Source organism: Sus scrofa, chromosome 9 (genome assembly GCF_000003025.6).
Source record: "Sus scrofa isolate TJ Tabasco breed Duroc chromosome 9, Sscrofa11.1, whole genome shotgun sequence".
In the NCBI taxonomy this organism is placed as follows: domain Eukaryota; kingdom Metazoa; phylum Chordata; class Mammalia; order Artiodactyla; family Suidae; genus Sus; species Sus scrofa.
The window spans coordinates 111,761,401-111,783,754 of record NC_010451.4 but is presented as its reverse complement, the minus strand read 5'-3'; the positions used below and the strand labels follow the sequence as shown (position 1 = coordinate 111,783,754).

Sequence of the window (22,354 nt, the reverse complement as noted above, 5' to 3'; positions counted from 1 at the left end):
TAATTTCTGTAGAAGGAGAAAATAGAACATGAGTGGTGGGAAACAGGGATTATCTTTCCCCTCTTAGTTTACTTTACTTCTTCCAAAATAATGCAACTTGCCCATCTTCTTTCCTAATCATGCTTTTGCTTGCTCTTTGTGTGCCTTTGGTGTACTTAGTTTTATTATTCTCAAACTTTGATTAACATATATCAAACTAGAGAAACATTTCTCCTGATCATATGCTGTCTTCAACTATTTGCAACCACAATGCAATGAACATATTGATAATGAATTCACTCTCTGGGACAAGATATTCCATGTTTACCACATCTAGAAGCCATTTGGTGGAATTATCCTCAATTTATTGATTGGTTTATCAATTTTACAGGTTCTTAAAGGTTTTGACCAGACCAAACAGGCTTAGCAGTTCCTACCTCCTCACTAATAGTTTTAGTTCTAACTGAAGTCAAAAAGAAACTTCTTAATATCTAATGATGAAAAGGGTAAACTGGATAAGGAGCATGTAGCATTAGAATCTAAAGAATGTCTGATCCTGAAACTATTAAAGTCTTATTTCTTTAGGTATATTTATGAATCACAATGTCCAGATCTAGTTCACACAAATTTGAAGCAAAAGAAGTTTCATTACAAGGAATGTGCCATTGTTAATTTTCAAAGATGGCCAAATGCCTTGAAAATTGATGAAGGCAGGTTCTTAGCTTACACTGGCATGAAATGAGACCATATTATGTAGCACAGTGGTGATGCAGGGTGGTTATATATGTGTCATTAAAACAAGGTTTTGTTTGTTTTTACTCATTGAGAGAAATTATTACAAACTGGTCTGAATACATTTTGGAAGAGAAAAAAAAAAACACCCTTGAGTACAAAATTTTCTGCTACAAAACAATTAAGGTAGATATCTCCTTCCAGCTTTTTTTTTTTTCTTTTTGCTCAGTACCCTAAGAAATGGATTCAGTTTCAGTCAATCTGCTTGAGATACCCAGTGAGTAGCATCCATTGAGATACTGAAACGATAAAAATACTTTCAGTTGTTTCCTCTTTTACTCTTCTATTAAAAACACTTGAACACTAGTGGCTTTTACTGAAATGGTTAAAATAGACAAATGTAAAAAATTGACTTCTGAGAAATTGTGCTTCCTCAAGGTATTTTTTTTTCCCATGACTGGTTTTTCTTTGAGTCCTAACAAATTGTTGATGGCAGTTCTCTACCACAGCATTTCTGCAAGTTTTCACTGACTTTTGACAGCTTGAGAGAAAATAGAAAAGAGGCATTGTATAATCCATAGATTTACTGTATTATTTTATAGGAGACGAGTTGTACGGTGTGAGGATGAAGTTTCCTCTTAGTCATCTGTGTGTTTCTTCATTTCCAGATTGTACCCAATCTGCAGTTCTTACTGGGAGGAAACATCCCTTTATATCAATCAGAAACAAAGCTCTAATAAAGAATGCTGAATCAGGCCTATTACCACCATGCTAATTATGCAGTGAGCACACAGTACTGTTTACAGGGGACCTTTCTAAGACCTAACCATAATATTAAACTCAGAGTGAATTCCAGGAGTAGGCAAGTCTCCATAAAAATTTTATTTATATTGAAAGGCAAATGCTTATTCATTGCATAACATTGAGACATGGTTCCTCCTCCTTAGTTCCTCCCTAAACATCGTTAGGTAGTTAGATGACCAATAATTCTTAACTGTGTCAGTAAAGTCAGTGAAAGGATTGGTTCTGCAGAGATAGAAGAATCCCAGTACTATATGTAGACTGGATGGAGGAAAGTCTTTGGACGATGGAGTGTGGAGAGGTGTGAGCTAGGGAGAAGAGCTTGAGATTTATTACTGAAATGACCTGAATGTGAGAAGAAAATCTGCGTTTCCCTAGATATTCGGAATTCCTGGTACTTGCAAATGCATCAGATATCTTTGAAGTAGTTAGATCCGTCTGCCTGCTTATTTCAGTTTTGTGTTTGTGGCTGTTTGTGTGAGCGTTCGCCTGAATGTAGTTTTCCTGGCAGCGGCGTGTGTTTGGTGTACGTGTAAATATGTATGAGTATGAATTAATTACATATTGAAAACATCTGCATTAGCCGCGTCTGCAGTCCCCGCGGCTCCAGGCTCCAGTCGGGATGTTCAGCTCCGTCACTTGATGTTAGGACCACTCGGAAGACCTGCCTGTCGGACGCCGAATTCTGGTTCCCAGGGGGCCTGAGCTCCCGGAGCCTGTACCATCTCTGTCTGAAGGGGAGGAGAGAAGGGAGAGAGAAGGCATCCGAGCCAAGGGGTTCTGTTTCCTGCAGCTGGGCGGGGGGCAGCCAGGGTTGGAGCCGGGTTCCAAGATCACACTGCGAATACCCAACTTCGGCGCCGCCTCCCGCCCGGGGAGAGGCGCTCGCCTCCTTCCTCGGCCCCCGCCCCAGCTGATGGACCCGGGCCCGTGGGTCCCTTCTCCCTTCTGCTTCCCAACGAGGCGAGGGCAGGGCAGAAGGGTTCTGACAGCCAGAGGGGTACGGTAAGGAGGAGGAGGCGGCGGCGAAGGAGGAGCCGGGGTGGGGACTGGAGAAGGGGAGAGGAGGGAGGGCTTCCCCGCCTCGCCCTCCTCCCGGCTCCTCGGGCGCTGCTGGCGGCGGCGCGGCAGCGTCTCCAGCTATCCGGCCGCGGCCGCTGCTGCTCGAGCTGCACAGCCGGGGAGATGCTGCTCCGCGCCGCGCCGCGCTGAGGCCGTGCGTGCGCCCGTCCGCCGGCGGGGCTGCGTGCTCCGCGCGAACATAGTCCCTCCATGTGAGCTGGCAGGCGATTGGAAACCCCTCTGAGTCACGCTGCCCAGCGGCCGGGGGAGCACTCGCCCGCCTGCAGTGGCAGCATCAGCACCGCCGTCTCTGGCGCGCTCCCTTCTTCTGCAGCCTCCGCTCTTCTGATTTTCCACCTAGTCCCCTGGTGATTTTTTTTTTTTTCCCCTGAGAGGGAGAGGGCGGGGTAGGCGTCCCCTCCTCTGCTCCCCCCTCCCTTTTCTTCTGGGTTTGAATTCTTCCCCCTGGCATTTCACTGGTTCGCAGAGCAAGAGGCAAGAACCGCGCGGAGGGAAGAGGAAGGCTGCGACCGCCCTGCTGTTCCGAGCCCGGCCGGACTGGAACGCGGAGGGGGTGAGGGGAGAAGAGGAAGCCGGAGGGGCTCGGCTTTCTGTGGTGCCTGAGGACAGCCCATCTCTCTCCAAGCACCCCACGGGGAGACGGACGGCGTCTCTCCGCAGCGAGCTTTTGGAGTACCGCGAGCCCGGGGGCTAAGGATGGTGGAGGCTCCGCGCTCCGTTTGCGGGGCAGCGCTTTCGCTTTGGCTGGTCGGCAGCATCCTCTGCAGAGCCTGGACGGCTCCCGCCACGTCCCGTAAGTAGCCCTAGCGCAAGCCTGCTCTGCGATGGAGCACTTTCAGTGCCGCAGTGATGTTCCACCCCAGGGTACCAACTCTGAGGTGCCTTCTCTGGTCTCGCTCCCTGATTTGTGTGTGTGGCTCTGCTGTCACGCACTTGGAACCACTGCAGCAGGGAAGGCTCCAAATCCCGCTCCCTTGGTTTGGGGGAAGAGGGTTTTGACGCCGCTGATGTTTCTGGAAAGTTGTTTCTGGTCCTGGAGATTGGTTGGCTGCTGCTTGGTTAGAGTGATTAGTGTAGGTGACAGCTACTCGGGAGTTATTCTTCCACTTCGGTGTGTTTGTGTAGAGGAAGTTTATTGCGTTTTGCTTAGGTAGGTCAGTAAATGAAAAGTGAAAACATGGCAAAAATAAGTTTCTTATTTTTATACCTATGGTTTTAACTTAAATGAACACGGTTTTGGGGATGAAAAAAGGATCATATTTGGAGCAGCTTGGGCATCTATGGACTTCTCTTTATCACCCCCTCCCCAACAAATTAATGACCGTTTAGTACTTGCTTATTAAAATGGAAGACGGCGAATCCAATATTTTACCTGAAATTGCTTTGCCTCTTTGGCAGTTGGATGTAATGCAGTCTAGGACTTGGGACGGTCAGTGCAAAACATCATTAAGGCAGTAATGAACAGATTTCTTACAAGAGTTCTCAGGAAAATAATGATGCTGTTCCATATATTTCTCCCTGTGTGTTTAGGTGGCTTCTTCTAGAAAAGATTGTTCATTTATTCATGAGGTTAGAAAGAGTAAAAAGAAATGGAAGATTCCAGCTCATCGTCTGCAGGGCTTTAGAAGTGCATGCTGTGCATCTGGAGAGGAAATGCATGGTTGCTCCTTTGGTTCAGAAAGAGTTAAACAGTGGAAAGATTACCTGTAGGAATCTTAGGATAATATTCATTAGGCATACTTGTTTCTTAGGATGACTGAGTTGTTAAAGAATTATCATGGAGATTTTAGAGTTTGAAAATAAGTGTCTTCCATTATAGGAAAAAAAAAGTTTGGTGTTTTCCAGAATTCATATATGAAGTAGTACTACCTCTTTATCATATCCTGGGATTCATGAATGCATCTTTGTCCATACATTAATATGAATGCTCCTATCCTGGTATGTAAATATTAATAAGAATAAACATTGAAAAAGGACTTTAGAAGTTGTGCTAAAGACTCTACTAAGTAATAATATCGTGTGATGAACCAGTATTACTGTTTTGACATAATTTCCCAAGTATAGTATTTGCTTCTTTTTTCTCGCATTTAAAGATAGAGAAACCACTAATTGGGAATCTAAGTTTGTAATGAACTTGAAAACACTTTTATAGTTTTTTCCACGAAATAGATTATACTTCAGAATGTGATGTTTTATTAAGATTTAATGTCAGTTGTATAGATTTAAACATAAATTATGCAGATATATTTACATAAATATATAACAATATACTGAGAAAACTATTCTGATGAAATTTCAGTTTCTTCATCAGGGTCTGGCTGTATAGAACTAAATTGCCACTTTTCTTAGAAAATAAACTCATTATAAATTAAATTATTATGTTCACAGATTGAAGGCCCTCACATCAAGTTTTTCCTGAGTTCTGTATTTCATCTTTCTGTGTACTCCAATTATAAAGAATCAATTTGAAAAATTCACTGTGTCAAAAATAGCGCATAAGCAGCCATTAGGCTGATATATTTTAAGACTGGAAAAGTTGTTGTTTCCAAAATATATTCTTAGTCCTTACAACTTAGTAGAGTTTGGTGATAGGGAAGAGCGGAAACCGTTAGTTTTAAGATAGTTAATAGTTGTGTTTGATTATTAAGATTTATTTATTTATATGTTATACCCCTAGGCTTCAAATGTATAATGGCTTAATTGATATTATTCTTTATTTCATTTGAATTTAAATTGTGTGACCAAAACTCAAAAGTTGTCCCCATCCTAGAAATAAAATAATAGCAATGATGTCAATTTTACTGATTAGATTGAGCTTCACCTACTCTGTATTTTAAATTTATATTTTTACACTTAATGACCATTTTTATTTATATTATATAAGTTCTGAAGAAGTTTGATAGTTTTATTCATAATACTAAAAACATCCAAAGGAGAAAGGGAAAAAAAAAAAAAAACCGCAAGAGTCTAAGATAATGAACAACTCAACCAGGAGGGGTCATCACAAGACAAAAAGTAGCATGAAAATCTAAAAGTAATGTTTTTATGTGGCACACATTTTAAAAATATGATGACTGTGCAAAAACTTTCTGTCTCCAGATAGCTTTTTCAAATGATGGACATTTTTAAAAGATACAGTTAATATTTTTTAATTTGATAATGATATCATTTCAAATATACATTTGCTTTTGGCTTATCTCTTCTCTGTTACTGAAATGTCTATAAAAATACTGTTCCTGTTAATACTGTGTTTTTTTAATAACTAAACTAAAATAAACTTTAAAGAAGCTTATCTCTAGGATTAAGTAGAAATGCATTTTAATTTCTTGGCAGATAGTGGAAATGAGCTGATACTGAGCTGATGGAATCCTATAACCTCCCTTCTTGTAAATGTGTTTGTACAGGGCACGTATGTCAAGTTCAAGTGGAATCTTTTACTCTTAGGGAGTTGTGTGTCTTTGAACATGCTTGAAGGGCCCTGAGGGTATAGTTCTAAATGATGAGGAGTTTGAGCTAACATCTATGAATTTAATTTATTCCTGAAGTATACTGCATTTTGGCTTGAATAGCACTTTCTGATAAAAAGTCACTTTAATTTATATAGCCATTAAACTTTATTTTCAACCTACTGTCACAGTTGAGAAATTTGGTTTCAGTCAATCAAATACTTTCTAGCAAATATGTTTTTACATATATAAACACAAATACATATAAATGTTTATGTATTAAAGAATTTTACCATATATATCTATGTATACCATACGTATATATGGTAAAATTCTTTAAATAGATGTTATATAATGTATGGAGACATGATATTATTTAATATAAACATATATTTATTATATGTAAAATATGTGTATATTTATGTATTTTCTAACCTGTCTTTCGAAGTGTTTAAATTGCTTAAAAGTTTATAAATAGGTCTTTTTGTGTGCAGTTATTTCAAGTAACTAAATCAATAATATCAAAATAATAGTATATCTACTTTCTTTAATTCATATATCACCCTTAAAATGGTATTTTCTGGATAGTTGAGTTACATGTAAAATATATAATATAAAAGCAAATACATAGTACATAGAACATAGTAATGAGTTTGTCTTAATAAAAAAGGATTTAATCTAAAAAGTGCTTTAGGCCAACAAATTCATTGATTGATAAGAGGTTGTATGTTATTTGCTCGATCCAAGCTCATAATAAGAAAATTATTATTTACTCACTAGAGAGAAATATATAATCCTGATTTCCTTGTAGGCACTTATATTCAGGAAATGAGGATCTTTGAGTTTTCTCCTTTAACATCAGTATATGGAAAAGGTGGATAAAAAAGGAATCCACAAATCTGATATAGTTTCTTACTCATTTTTATACAGTTATAAACATACAATATATCATTTTTAGGTCAGTAACATTGAAGTTATTTGATGGGCATAATACATATTTTTTAAATCACATTTCTAATATTTTTTTCTATCCTAATTGTTAGAACATTTCAAGGTCTATAACTTCTCTGAGATTTTATATCACTTGTCTGTCTTAATTATAAATTCTTGCAGAGATAATCTTTAAAAGTCTTTAAAAGTGAACAAGTATATCTTTTTTGATATAACCTTTTCATGATCGAAACATAAAAAGAATTTGACGTACCTCCCCTAGGCTTGCTTCTCTTTTTTAAAGTAGATTTTATTTGTTGTAAATATACAGAATAAGAAGAGATTCTTCAAATCCAGTAGAAGATTGTCTTAAAACTATCAAACATTCAGAGAACCAATTTCTGCATGTTGTCTGTGTAGTGATTGATTTTTAATGGGATGAAGAAGTGAATGTGTAATTTCAAAGTTTTCCCATATCTAATCGATTTGACAAGTGCTTTATTTCATCATCCATCACTGTTTGCTAAGTTAAACAACAGAGTACATAATAATTTAAACCTCAAAACTTCAATATTATAGAACTAAAGTGAATGCTGTATTTATATCAGTATCTGCAATTGAATGTTATCAGTGTTTCCAGAGAAATACATATTTTAAGATAATTAACTTGTAGAAAAATGAGATATATTTCTAAAAGTTATCTGATATTTGGCCATCGGTAGAAATTATGTGTTTATTTTTGCCTGTTAATATGTAAGAAGGATGATGAAATGATCTTTATTTAGGCTTTAACTTTTGTTTCTTTTTTGTTTTTTTTAAGTTTTATTGAAGTATAGTTGATTTACAGTGTTGTGATTAGTTCTGTACAACAGAGTGATTCAGTTATACATACAGACACATCCATTCTTTTTGAGATTCCTTTCCCATAAAGATTATCACAGAATATTGGGTATGGGCTTAACTCTTCAAATGAGAAACTTAAAGGAGAATTCTTGGAGTTCCCATCATGGCTCAGTGGAAATGAATCCGACTAGGAACGATGAGGTTTTGGGTTCTATCCCCGGCCTCGCTCAGTGGGTTCAGGATCTGGCTTTGCCGTGAGCTATGGTGGAAGTTGCAGATGCGGCTCAGATCCCGAGTTTCTGTGGCTGTAGTGTAGGCAGGCAGCTACAGCTCCAATTAGACCTCTAGCCTAGGAACCTCCATATGCTGTGGGTGCAGCCCTAAAAAGACAGAAGAACCCCCCCCCAAAAAAAAGAGAGAAAATACTTCTCAACAGAGTGATCAATGGGATCACTTGATCACTCCTTCCCATTTCCTGGGATCTATAGAACTGTTTTAGTTCTGACCAAATAAAGATATCATTGGGACACGGAGGTGCTGCCCCTAACTGCACTTGTAACATCTTAGCCTCTAATGCTGCAGTTCACTCATTCCATCCAGGGTTAGGCAGAGTGACTTACCTGTTAGGTGACTTTGCAAGGACCTTGTATAGCTGAGCCCTTCCTTCTTCCTTCAGGCTGCCTGCAGAAGCTCTAGATTATACTGAAAGACATGAAAGAGTAGGCTATACCTCTGCAACAACTTCTGTGATAATATGGCTAGAAAGTCTGTTTAATTTCAGAATTAAGGTTAACGCATTCTGTTGTTGCCACACTTTTAGCCCTTTCCCTCTGTATTAGCAATTACATAAAGGATGATATTTGCTCTCCATCTGTGACTTCTTTTCTAATCAAGAACTCAGGCAGAGAAAAGAATGCTATTCATTGTCCCCCATGAAAACCCAAAATATTAACATTGCCAGTCATAAGCTTATTTTGTATTCAACTAGGTGAACATTGTTAAAAATCAGCAATGAACTAGGACTTCTTTTTCCCCTTTGAGGTTGAGTTGGAGAATTGGGCTTATTGTAACTATGACCTCCAAGCCCTTCTGTTCATTTATTCACTCATCCATTCATTCATATTTCTGCATAGTCCTATTAGTGATATTTATTTTAGAGAGACATTTAAAATACCATTTTTTAACGTATCATTTCTTTATCGATGATTGATAACACTGCCACTGTAAACACATCTTGGTTATGGATTTCGGTGCTGCACAGTCAATTCCATGTTATCCGTGTAAGTATCAGATGAATTTGACATGTCTTGAGTTGATAGTTACCTCCCATTCATGTTCCTCCTGCGCAATCACAAAGAGTTAGATTTTTGGAGTCAATTATTTTAAAAAAGGGAGTCATTGGCACTTTGAAAACAAAATTAATAATTTCTTCCATTGTATATTTTGAAAACGTGCTTGTTAAACTCTTATTAGTTCATTTTGGGGGTAGACTTCTCATAACAGCTTGAAGTAACCGATTTTTTTTTATAGCACTCCAGATTTTTAAACCTCCCCTGATAGTAGGAAATCTGGAAATAAAGATGTATTTGTTGGCTCTGAGTTTGCTTGCTGAAGATCATATTTTTGGTATACTGTAAAAGCGCTGAAGAAATACAGGCAGACTCCTGAGTGCCATATTCTACATTTCCCTTATAGTTTAAGTTTGTTTGAAATACCTTCATAAACTGGCATAGTGATACATTCTTCAATGTTTTCATATTTAGGAGGAAGGTAAATAGTCTTAGTTCTTGAGACTATTTTGGCCAGGAAAAATTATCCCCAAAGATGTGTAAGTTTTGTCTTTCCTTTTCTAACACAATCACCCCTGCTTTGTTGCCCTGAAGTATTGGTCTTAGCAAGCTGGAAATTGTGTCCTGGAAAATGGCAATAAGGTTTTCATACCATCAGGCTTCCTGACTCTATCTTGTGTGGTGTGTCTGCATTGGAATCAAATTATATAAAGTTTAAATGCAACAAGGATTTGCTCACTGCTATGCATTAGATGTCATGTTGGAAAAAAGGTATGTGAGAAGACAAATTTTGTCTTGACCTCTAATTTTCTGCCAGCTACTATAACAAAGTCAGCCAAGTTGTTCAGTTATTGTATTGTTTAAAAGGAATACATGGACAAAGTAGATATGTATAGCCTGAACTAATAAAGCAGCCTATTGTATGGAGAAATATCATGTTTTGCCAAAGAAAATAAAATACTTATCTCTTAGAATATTCTTTTAAAATGGAAAGTGCTGGAGTTCCCATTGTGGCACAGTGGTTAATGAATCCGACCAGGAACCATGAGGTTTCGATCCCTGGCCTTGCTCAATGGGTTAGGGATGCGGCGTTGCCGTGAGCTGTGGTGTAGGTCGCAGGCGCAGCTCGGATCCCGTTGCTGTGGCTCTGGTGTAGGCTGGCAGCTACAGCTCCGATTAGACCCCTAGCCTGGGAACCTCCATATGCCGAGGGAGTGGCCCAAGAAATAGCAAAAAGACAAAACAAAACAAAAAAAAGTGCTTGTTATTTATAAATCATATGGACTCAAATGGCTATTTTGAACTAACATAAAATGTATGTTGATTAAAATGTATTACTCAGTTAACTCACTTTACTAGGCATCCATCTCTTACTTGATGGAAATTAAGTTATTAAACAACCTTATAAGTAAATGTTTACCTTCATATACTTTATAGATTTTTTCAGCTATTAGGCAAATATATATGAAAAGAAGAAATATACGAAACAAATGTTTGCCTAATTATGTAATGTGGCAAAATTTTAACCTATTTTAGGGGTACCATTTATTTAAAATCTATTAATTACACATGAACAATGGCCTGGCTCTTCATTAAATTACTTAATTGCTAATACATTTTAGCTCAAAATTTATAGATATGTGTAGTGTATTTGAAACATGTTTGATTCAAACAAAAATATATGTCTGGAAATTCATTGATGAATGTCAGGTTTTTTTCAGATGATTGCATGAATATGCTACTAGTTCAATGTTTTTAATGTCAACCAATATAAAACACATGATCCAGATTTTTTTTTTCCCCCTCTATGCCATGGCCTCACTAACACTTGATTTTGATTCTACCATCAAGGCAAATGTTGCTAATCCCTCGTGGCATTTTTTTCCTGAGTGACTCTGAATATGGCCACAGAATCAGATCTTTCTGGACACTATATACTAGGTAACACGTGATATTTGATCTATAAGATAAAAACTTTATTTTTTACTCATAGTATATGTAATATCATCACTATACATTTTTCAGCTGATTTTTTTTTTTCTTTTTGTAGGGCTGCACCTGTGGCTTGTGGAAGTTCCCAGGCTAGGGGTCAAATCAGAGCTCCAGCTGCCATCCTACACCATAGCCACAGCAACACTGGATCCGAGCAGCATCTGCAACCTTGCAGCTTGTGGCAACGCTGTATCCTTAACCCACTGAGTGAGGCCAGGGCTCGGACCTTCATCCTCATGGACACTGGTTGGGTTCTTAACCTGCTGATCCACAAGGGGAACTTAACAGCTGATTTTTGTTAGTGATAAAATATCTTCATTGTTACTTAAATCCCCTGATTAATATTAAATGTTATCATGTGAAAAGGATATTTAATTAGAAGAGGTTTTTAACGGTGATGATAAAATCTCCAAGAATACAATTTCATTATACCTCATGCACATCTACAGTATATGTGAGTTTTACTCAAATATCTTAACATAAAGCATTTAAGTGTCATATGTCTAGTTTAAAGTAGATGCTGGTGTTTACCATGCTTTTTGGCTTATTGGAATTAAGAAGAACCATTTTATTATGTCAGTTGACAAAGATAATACTTTGTCAAAGATATCAATGTGTCCTAATTGGGTATTTACACTGCTTTTGCTACTAACAAGTCAACAATAAACACATCCTTCAGATATTTACATACTGATCTGTCTATTTTTGTGGAATTTATGTCAAAGACTGGGATGCTTGATCAAGAAGTATGTATCTTTTCTTTAATCATTGATTCCTGGAGTTCCATAAATTTATAACTTAACATTTTCGGCCCCAATCAGTTTGTGTCCTTTTTCAGAACTTCAGGGATCAACACACATTATTTTGCTTTCTTTTTTTTTTTTTTGCAATTTATATGAATACCAGTATTTGTTGAGTGATGACTTCAGGTCAGGCACCACTCTTTAGATGTATTAACTCAGTCCTTACAGAAGTGCTCCAGTTTCCAGAAAAGGAAACTGAGGCAGGCAGAAAAATTAAGTACCTCATCCAGGCCACCAGTAGATCTGTCCCTGTAGCTTGTGTTCTTAACTGTGCTGTCATGGCTGAGTCAAATAGTGTTCCCTTGATTTCCAGTTCTCTAATGCTGAGTTTCAGCCTGAGCCTAAGCAGTGTTTTAAAGGTTAAGTACCTGTTCATGTAGTTATAGGGGAAAGAAACCCCTCATCATAATGTTTCTAATTCAATGATAGCATTAAATAATAGTACATATAATATTATTTATGATCTTCCTTGTGATAAGAAAGTGATTTACAACATAGTTTTATCTTTTGGGTACTATTAACATACATCTTAAAAGCATGGGGTGGAAATATTTATTTAAAGCTGTGTAAAATATTTGTTCAAGTACTTTGTCAGCTACGAATAAAAGCTGTGTTAAACTGGTTCTCAGGACATTTTGCAGTCTTTATTGAGAACTTTAAATATCATTGTTACTACTGAAGGTTAAAAGATAATACTTGTGTAATCTATACCCATTGTTTTGAGTATCAGTCTCATGTAATGTTGAGAGTTTTGTCTAGAGGAAGACTTCTTTGACTTTAATGACAGTGGGAAAATGTGTGTCTCAGAAATCTTTGTCTGTTCTACTGCTTAAGTATTTCTCTTATCTATTCCCTGCTTTCCATTCCCATCACCACAGTTCTGGTTAAGATTTTCAGCATTTCCTTCCAGGCATTAATTTAGTAACCTCCTCGTATTCCTCCTTGTTCTTAATCTATAGTTTATCACTTATATCTATGCCAGAAATACTTAAATTTTTTTTTTTTGTCTTTTGTCTTTATAAGGCTGCACCTGCAGCATATGGAGGTTCCCAGGCTAGGGGTCTAATCAGGGCTGTTGCTGCCAGCCTACACCAGAGCCACAGCAATGCAAGATCCGAGCCACGTCTGCGACCTACACCACAGGTCATGGCAGCACTGGATCCTTAACCCACTGAGTGAGGCCAGGGATTGAACCTGAAACCTCATGGTTCCTAGTCAAATTCATTTCCCCTATGCCACAATGGGAACTCCAGAAATACTTTTCTAAAATTGAGATCTTGTTGTAGTGTTCCACTTCTCCTGTTCTTGTCTGTCTCTTTGATGCAATTTCCCCTTAACTGAAATTCTTGTAATTCTCCAATATAGCATCCTGTTTCCAATCACATTTCTTGCATGCCTTCTTCTTCTCCCCGTCCTTCTTCAGCTGCTGCCCTATGCCGCAGCCACAGCAATACCAGGTCCCAGCTGCATCTGTGATCTACACTGCAGCTCTTGGCTGCAGATTCTTAACCCACTGAGTGGGGCTGAGGACTGAACCCATGTCCTCGTGGATACTAGTTGGGTTTGTTCCTCTGAGCCACAGCAGGAACTCCTTGTATGCCTTCTTCTATTCTCTCTGGAATGTCCTTTCCTATTTTATCTATGCTGATTTAGGAAAAAAGAAACAAACAAACAAAAAACCCACAAAACAGTAACAAAAAAAACCCCCTAATATGTAGTCCAAAGAGCAGAACTTTGGAGATTGGAGGTAACATCACCTCTCTGTGGTGATTTGGCATAATTGCAAGCAAAATTCTAAACAGATAATGAGCAATCTCCTTGTTATTTGTACTTAAAAGAGATAGAGTGATGAAAAATTATGCAATAATAAGCAATGTCTTTGCTATTTGGACTTAGAAAGGCTAGAGTGGTGACAAATAATGCAAGTCAGCTTCAATTATTTGATGTTAGAATGAGAAATTATCCAAATTCTTGACAATAGAAGGAAGACAAGAAATATCATTTTTAAATGATAAAACAGATGCTTGTTTATCATTTTTTATACATGCATATTAATCTTTCAAGGAAAATTATGAAATGTTGCTGTGAAATCTCGATAACTTCTTCAGCCCTTTTCCTACATGGCTCTATTGTGTAGCACTTTCATTAAGCCATATAGTTGATCAGACTTATTAAAAGCTATGCATGACCACCCTTTTCAAAACACGTTGTTTCAAAGAAATATCTGTAATCTGCATGCATATTGAAGACAGATGTCAACAAGATAATTATTGTGCCTAACAGGTACTTTAAATAGAATGCTTAAGTTGTCAAAAAGTCTTGTAAATGATAAAGGTTGTTGTAGAGAAACTGGATAATTATATATATTTAGTGTATAATAATACACCATATTAGTTGATATTGTCAAAGTTGCTATAGAATTTCATTGAATTTCATTTTGATTTTTAATGTAACAAAAATACCCTTTCATGTGTACAAAAAAGCACTTCTATGTGTTTATGTTTTTAATTAACTCTTTTCATCCATACATTTGAAACTTTGTAAATGCTGCACCTCAGCCTTAAAATGTCCTTCAGCTTTGCCTCTTCAAAGTCTGCCATCCAGCAAAGCCTCTTTCAAAATTTATATCCTTTACAGTGATTCCCCCAGCACTGCCTACTGATAATACAAGTTACTCCCTTTTCTCTTAGCCTACAGTTTGCATAGACATAGCCTATGTTTTTTACTTAGATTAATAGATAAAAGGGTGTGATTGTATCAGAAGAACTAGATTTCAGTAAACTTATTTTACTATATGAGGCATTGTCCAATTTGCATTGAATTATCATGTAATTAGTCAATTACCTTTCTTTTGGGATAGTCAAAGCATAGAATGCTCAAAAAATTTAAAGCTCACCGATTTCACTTTTATAGAGTTTTTACTTTTATCAAATTATCCCTTATACTAACAGAAATCTGCATTTTCATAAATTTGTGCCATTCATTATAGTTGGCCTTTAAAGTAATAAAAGCTTAATATTTACCTCATATCCTACTGCCATAAAGTATTTGAGGACAATATCATAAAGTCTGTTAAATATGCTTTTAATAATCACTATTTTTCTAGATAGCTAGTTAATACATCAAAGATTAATGTATCTATTAAAAGGAAACACTGTGATATATATTGACTTATATCCTACAAATTACTTATAATATTTATAGGTACAGAAGCTGTGTTAAATAAATGTAATGGAGGAGTTCCTGCTGTGGTGCAATGGGATTGACCATGTCTTGGGACCACTGGGACGCAGGTTTGATCCCCAGACTGGCACACTGTGTTAAGGATTGGTGTTGGTACATCTGTGGCTTAGGTCACAACTACAGTTCAAATGATCCCTGGCCCGGAACTCCTTATGCTGCAAGGTGGCCAAAAAAGAAAAAAAAATAAACAAAATGGAACTTATATGGTGGGTTACTTCTGCATATAAATTATGCAAATAGGTAGCTTGTAGGAACAAGTAAAGATTTCTTAGTTGTGTTTTTATAGCTAAAAGCATTGAAATCAGAAGTAATGTAATTTTAACATATTATTAGTTAAAGTTAATCTAAAAGTAGTAATCTTCATTTTATAAAAATACAGCGTTAGAACTGCCCTGTCTGTATGAACCAAAAGAAAAAACGAAAAGATAAGTATTTCAGAGGACTGCCATTTGAAAGTAATGGGGCTGTTGAAATTATTTTAAGTCAGATTTACATCTCTTTGCTCATAGTGAAACGCAACATAGTATTGAATTTCAGTTTGTTATCTGTTCTTTGCCCAAAGCACATTAGGAAAATATTATTACAGTTTGAGTAATTTTCACATCATGGGAACATGTATAATGTTACATAATTATTGTATGCAATGACCTAAAGCATTTCAGTTTTACGAGAGGATATCATAACCCAAAATATAAACTTTGAAATTTAAAATGTATTGTTGGTGCAGTTTTAGATTATAGGTGGCAAAACTGGAGTAATGTATCTGCTTTCAAAAAGGAATTTCAAATCTTATAAATAAAAAATGATGCCTTTTCTTCTAATGAATTGACATCAGTGAGGCTTTTATAAAGGACTTCCAGATCTGTTGTTTGTTCATTTGATATGTCCATAATTACAGTATTTAGAGCATCTCATACTGTGTTTGTTTCTACATATTGAACTTTCGAATGACAATTACACAAATGGTAGAGCCAAAGACAAACCATACTGGCAGTGGAAGTGTGGGCCCCCTCGAGTGGTCCTGTGAGAGTGTTGCCCGAGAATTGTTAAGGAGGAACTGCTCAGAAATATGCCTTAGAGATTATCATGTTTTAGAAAAATTAGTGACCTAGGCCCTGACCTAAAATTATTTCTCATTATTTTATTTTGTTATACTCTTTATTAGCTTTTACATAACACTTTCATTTTATATAATTTTAGTAGAAAAAATAGCTAATAATATGCTTCTATAAGGGACACATCCTATTCATGATTTCTTTACTCTTATTTCTTATTTCAAATTATTTTAACTGTCCCTTTTGTAAATCTCACATTAGCAAGTTACCTTAAATCTCTTTTTTATTTATTAAGCATGTTAGAATTTAAGTTAAATTTATTCAGTCATTGCAGCCAGGCCAGAGGTAAGGTCATCTGTGAGTAACAAAACCTTCTCCATTATGACATTTTGGTTGTAACCTAAAGAATAAGAAGGAACAAGTGAGGAAAAGAGAGAAGGAATGTCCCACCCGGAAGAGAACAACTGAGCAATTCTCACATTGGCCAACTTTGGACATCCTTCTGATGAGGAGGTATCTAGTGATTTTGGAATAAGTCTGTTATAAGTTATTAAGCAAATGACACTGCTTAATAGCTCATCAGCAAATAAAGAGAAAATAAATTTTTGATGGTTGAAATATAGACAATAGGCATGTTTTATCTTTAATAAGAGCAAAATATGTTTTATCGGTTTTGTTAGAAATAAGCAGCCTTAAGAAAATCTTGCACTCTGTGAATGAGTTTGACTATCTGCCAAGTCAATTAATTTGTGCCAAAGGAGCCAAGGACATATAATGGGCAAAGCAGAGTCTCTTTAAGAAATAGTGTTCGGGAAACTAGATAGCCATATGTAAAAGGATGAAACTGGACTACTGTCTTACACCATATACCAAAATGAACTCAAAATGGATTAGAGACTTGAATGTGAGATCTGAAACTATAGAACTCCTAGCAGAACACATAGGTGGTAAGCTCCTTGACTTTGGTCTTGGTGATTTTTTCAATCTGACGCAAAAAGCAAAAGTAACAAAAGCAAAATAAGTAAGTGGGACTACATAAGACAAAAAAGATCCATCACAGCAGAGGAAACCATCAACAAAATGAGAAGGCAACCTACACAAGGGCAGAAAATCCTTGAAAATCACATGCAGTAGTCCCTCATCTACGTTTTTGCTTTGTAAGGTTTCAGTTAACCAAGGTCAACTGCAGTCTGAAATGTTAAATGGAAAATTCCAGAAATATGCGATTCCTACATTTTAAATAGTATGCCATTCTGAGTAGCTAGATGAAATCTCATACCATCACGTTCTGTCCCATCCAGTACATTAATCACCCCTTTGGACGGTATACACTGCTCCTTAATCATTTAGCCAACCTGGTAGTTATCCTGATTTTGAGTTCTCAGTGTTGACTGTTGCAGTGCTTGTGTTCAGGTGGCCTTTATTTGACTTAATAATGGCACCAAAGTGCAACAGAAATGATGCTGGCAGGTCGGGTATGCCAGAGAGAAGCTATACAGTGTTTCCTTTAAGTGAAAAGCAGAATGTTCTCAACTTAATTAGAAAAGGAAATATGTTAAACTGGTAAGACCTGTGTTAAGAACGAGTCTTCTGTTCAAGAAATCGTGAAGCAGGAAAAAATATCCATGCTACTTTTATATGGCACTTCAAATTGCAAGAGTTATGGACACAGTGCTTGGTAAAGGCTTATTGAAGGTGGAAAAGGTCTTAAATTTGTCCAATGAGATATTTTGAGAGAGAGAGACCACAAACAGAAAAATTTTGTTACAGTGTATTGTTATAATCGTTTTACTTTAGTTGTTAATCTCTTACTGTGCCTCATTTATGAATTAAAACAGATATGTACATATAGGAAAAAACAGTTTGTGTTTTGTTATACTATCCATGGTTTCAGGCACTCCCTGGGAATCTTGGGAGGGACTGCTGTATCTGATAAGGGGTTAATATCCAAAATATACAAAGAACTCATATGACTCAACAAAACAAAAACCACTCTGATTAGAAGTGAACAAAAGATCTGAAAAGACATTTTTCCAAAGAAGTCAAACACAAGGTTAACAAGTGCATGAAAAGATACTCAGTATCACTGATCATCACCGGATAGCAAATCAAAACCACAATGAGATATCATCTCACACCTGTTCGGATGGCTTTTATGGAAATGAGAGAAACTAATAAGTGTTGGTGAGGATGTAAGGAGAAGGGAATGTTTGTGCACTGTTGGTAGGAATGTATATCTGTACAATTGTAGATTTATGGAAATGTATGGAAAACAACATGATGTTACTCAGAAAATAAAAAAAATAGAATTACCATATGATTTAGCAATTTTACTTCTGGGTATTTATCTGAAGAAAATGAAAACCCTAATTTGAAAAGATATATGCGCCCCCATGTCCATTGCAGTATTATTTATTTATTTTTAGGGCTGCAGGTGTGGCATTTGGAAGTTCCCAGGCTAGGTATTGAATTGGAGCTGTAGCTGATGGCCTTCACCACAGCCATTGCAACGCCAGATCCAAGATGTATCTGTGACCTATACTGCAGCTCGCGGCAATGCCAGATCATTAACCTACTGAGTGAGACCGAGGATTGAACCCGCATCCTCATGGATACTAGCTGGGTTTTTTCCTCTGTGCCACAGTGGAAACTCCCAATTGCAATATGATTTAAAATAGCCAGATATAGAATTATCTAATATAGAATATATTAGATAATTCTAATATAGAATTACCTAAGTGTCCATTTAAGGGTGAATGGATAAAGATGTGATATATATCACATAGATAATGGAATATTATTTATCCATAAAAAAGATTGAAATCTCGCCATTTGTGACAACATGGATAGATCTAAAGGACATTTTGCTAAGTAAGATAAGTCAGTAAAAGATAAATACCATATGATCTCACTTCTATGGGAAACCTAAAACAGTATATTTATAAATCAAACACATAGATACAGAGAACAGATTGGCGGTGGTCAGAGATGGGGGGTCGAGAGCACAGGCAAAATGGGTGAAGGGGGTCAAAAGGTACAAACTCATTATAGAATAAATAAATTGTGGGTGTATAATGTACAGCTTAGTGACTATAGTTAATGATACCTTATTGCAAATATGAAAGTTGCTAAGAGTAAATCTTAAGGGTTCTCATCACAAGAAAAAATAATTGTAACTGTGTGTGATGAGTGTTTACTAGATTTATCATGGTAATTGTTTCACAGTATATACAGATATCCGAACGTTATGTTGTATACCTGAAACTAATATAGTGTTACATGTCAGTTTAGAAAAAGAGAACATCTTATACTCTATGAATGAACTTCACTATCTGCTAAGTTGGGTGTTTAGTATAAAAATCAGATAAATTACTACACAGAATGCTCAGCAGAGATTTATGTATAGGGTGGGTAGGGGTGAAGTTTTTTTAATTGCCATTTTAAATTACTCAGTTGTTAAAATTTTTTCTTTCTTTCTTTCTTTCTTTCTTTCTTTCTTTCTTTCTTTCTTTCTTTCTTTCTTTCTTTTTTTTTGCTTTTTAGGGCTGCACCTGTGACACATGGAGGTTTCCAGGCTAGGGGTCAAATCAGATCTGCAGCTGCTGGCCTACACCACAGCCACAGCAGCATGGGATCCAAGCCTTGTCTGTGACCTTCACCACAGCACATGGCAATGCCAGGTCCTTGACCCACTGAGTGAGACCAGGGATTGAACCTGCCACCTCAAGGTTACTAGTCAGGTTCATTTCTGCTGCGCCACAACGAGAATTCCTGTTTCTGTGTTTCTTTTCTTTTTTTTTTTTTCTTTTTTTAAATTAGTATATAGTTGATTTACAGTGTGGTGTCAATTTCTGCCGTATAGCATAATGATCCAGTCATACATATGTAAATTCTTTTTCTCATACTATCTTCCATCATGTTCAAGAAATAGGACCTAGTTCCCTATGCTGTACAGTAGTAGGATGTTTTGCTTTTCTCTAGTTGCCTTTGATGATATGAACTCAAAGTAGTTGGAATCTACCTTGGTTTAATCTAAAATGGCAAATTTGGTTATGACGATTTCACTGAAGCAAACAAAACTCGGAACACTATGTGTGTTTTATGTATGTATGTATGTATGTATTCATGTATTTATTTATTCACCACCCATGAGTTTTAGATACTAGACATCTCAATGGCAGCATTCCTAACTGTATTATCTATGGCAAGATGTCTCTGTTGTCAAAGCCATTCTCTTTAAATGTGTGAAATAAAACAGTCCTTTACTATGAAAGGGTATCTTATTTTAGAAACTGCTAAAATAGAGATCACTGTAATATCATGTCCTCTAGTCATTGATGAAAATTATCTTTATGCTGGGTACCTGCTGAAATGTGTTGACACTGATTTGACGAAAGTGTTCATGTTTTTAAAAAAGAATCTAAATATTCTTTTGGAAAAGTATCTTGTAGTGGAGATTAACAGACTCTTGTCAGAAAGACTGAGTTCAGTTGTTGGTTTTGTTCCTCAGTGTAACCATGGACAAATTATCTAAATTTTGAGCCCCGGATTTCTAATATTGAAAATGATGAAATAGCAGTACCTTCATGAAAGGCTTGCAGTAAAGGTTAAATACAGAATGTGTAGTGACTGATATGTGATGATAGTTTGATTTTTAGTAAATTTTGGTTATTTTTCAATGCATTAAATCTATTATACAGTTTTGATGAGTATAATACTAAATAGACTGTATAGATGCTGCAAAATCATGTGTAATTGCTTCAGCCATTTATCTCATAATTTAATTGGGAAGCTGGCACAGAGTTGGAATAATTAGCAAAGGTAAGACCAGTATATTAGTTAATTTTCACGTAATACCACATGTAAATGGCCAACAAGTGAGGTAACAATATAGTTCACATATATTAAGGAAGACTTAATTGAAGGAAGTAATGTGTATATCATTTGTATTAATTGAATTTATAATTTGTTATAGGTGACAGTATAAATAGAGCTATACTCTCTGCAGAGATGTTGATACTTAAGAGTCATTTATTTTAAAAGTATACTCAGGTTAAAAAGTAAGGTAGAAATTATTCAAGCAGTGTAAAGCCATGAATCTATTTGAGATCCTTTTTTACAGTGTCGTAGGTATTCAATTACCTTAGTCACAAATGTCTCTGAAAAACCACAACATTTGCAAATCAGAGAGCTTGTCATAAGGAACATATCCAAAAGCATAAACATTTTTACTATAACTTGTCAGCTGTATGTGCAGATGGTAGAAAGCTTGTTTTCTGAAATGTGATGGAAAGTATAAAAAGAAATTTGACATTATTTTTTTTTTCATTTTTGAATTTGACTATCCAAATAGCTAAAAAGCTGAGAAATCAAACAGTGATTTTATTTTAAGTTCCTGTAAAAATCAGTGCCCAGGATTTTTGGAGGTTCAGCTTAAGTTGTTTATAGACATTTTATTATTATTATTATTAATGGAAACATCTGAGTGTCTATTAAAAAGAGTAGAAAAAACTTGTATTGGGTAAATAACAATAAAAACATTAAAAAAAAATAGGTCACTGGGGTAAACCTGAGATTATAAAAACTTTGGGAGTTCCTGTCGTGGCGCAGTGGTTAACGAATCCGACTAGGAACCATGAGGTTGCTGGTTCAATCCCTGGCCTCACTCAGTGGGTTAAGGATCTGGCGTTGCCGTGAGCTCTGGTGTAGGTTGCAGACGCGGCTCGGATCCCGTGTTGCTGTGGCTCTGGCATAGGCCGGTGGCTACAGCTCCAATTAGACCCCTAGCCTGGGAACCTCCATATGCCGCAGGAGCGTCCTAAGAAATGGCAAAAAGACAAAAAAAAAAAAAAAAAAAAAAAAAAAAAAAAACAAAAACAAAAACTTTGGAGACATGGTCTCTGTCCTGAAAGGTTTTATAGTCTTTTTTTTTTTTTTTTTTAATCTTTTTTTTTTGGGCCATACCCACGGCATATGGAGGTCCCCAGTCTAGGGGTCAAATCAGAGCTACAGCTGCTGGCCTACACTACAGCCACAGCAATGTGGGATCCAAGCTGCGTCTGCAACTTACACCACAGCCCACAGCAGTGCTGGATCCTTAACCCACTGAGCAATGCCAGGGATCGAACCTGAGTCCTTATGGATGCTAGTTGAATTTG

General features: G+C 36.6%; 1 protein-coding gene across 1 annotated transcript in view; it reads left to right on the top strand.

The window, feature by feature from the left end:
• CNTNAP2 (contactin associated protein-like 2) overlaps window positions 2,611-22,354 on the top strand; it is a 2,040,635-nt gene continuing 2,020,891 nt past the window's right edge. Inside the window, 1 exon segment of the mRNA XM_021102606.1 lies at window positions 2,611-3,388. Coding sequence (XP_020958265.1) covers window positions 3,292-3,388 — 97 coding nt within the window. The 5' untranslated portion in view covers window positions 2,611-3,291.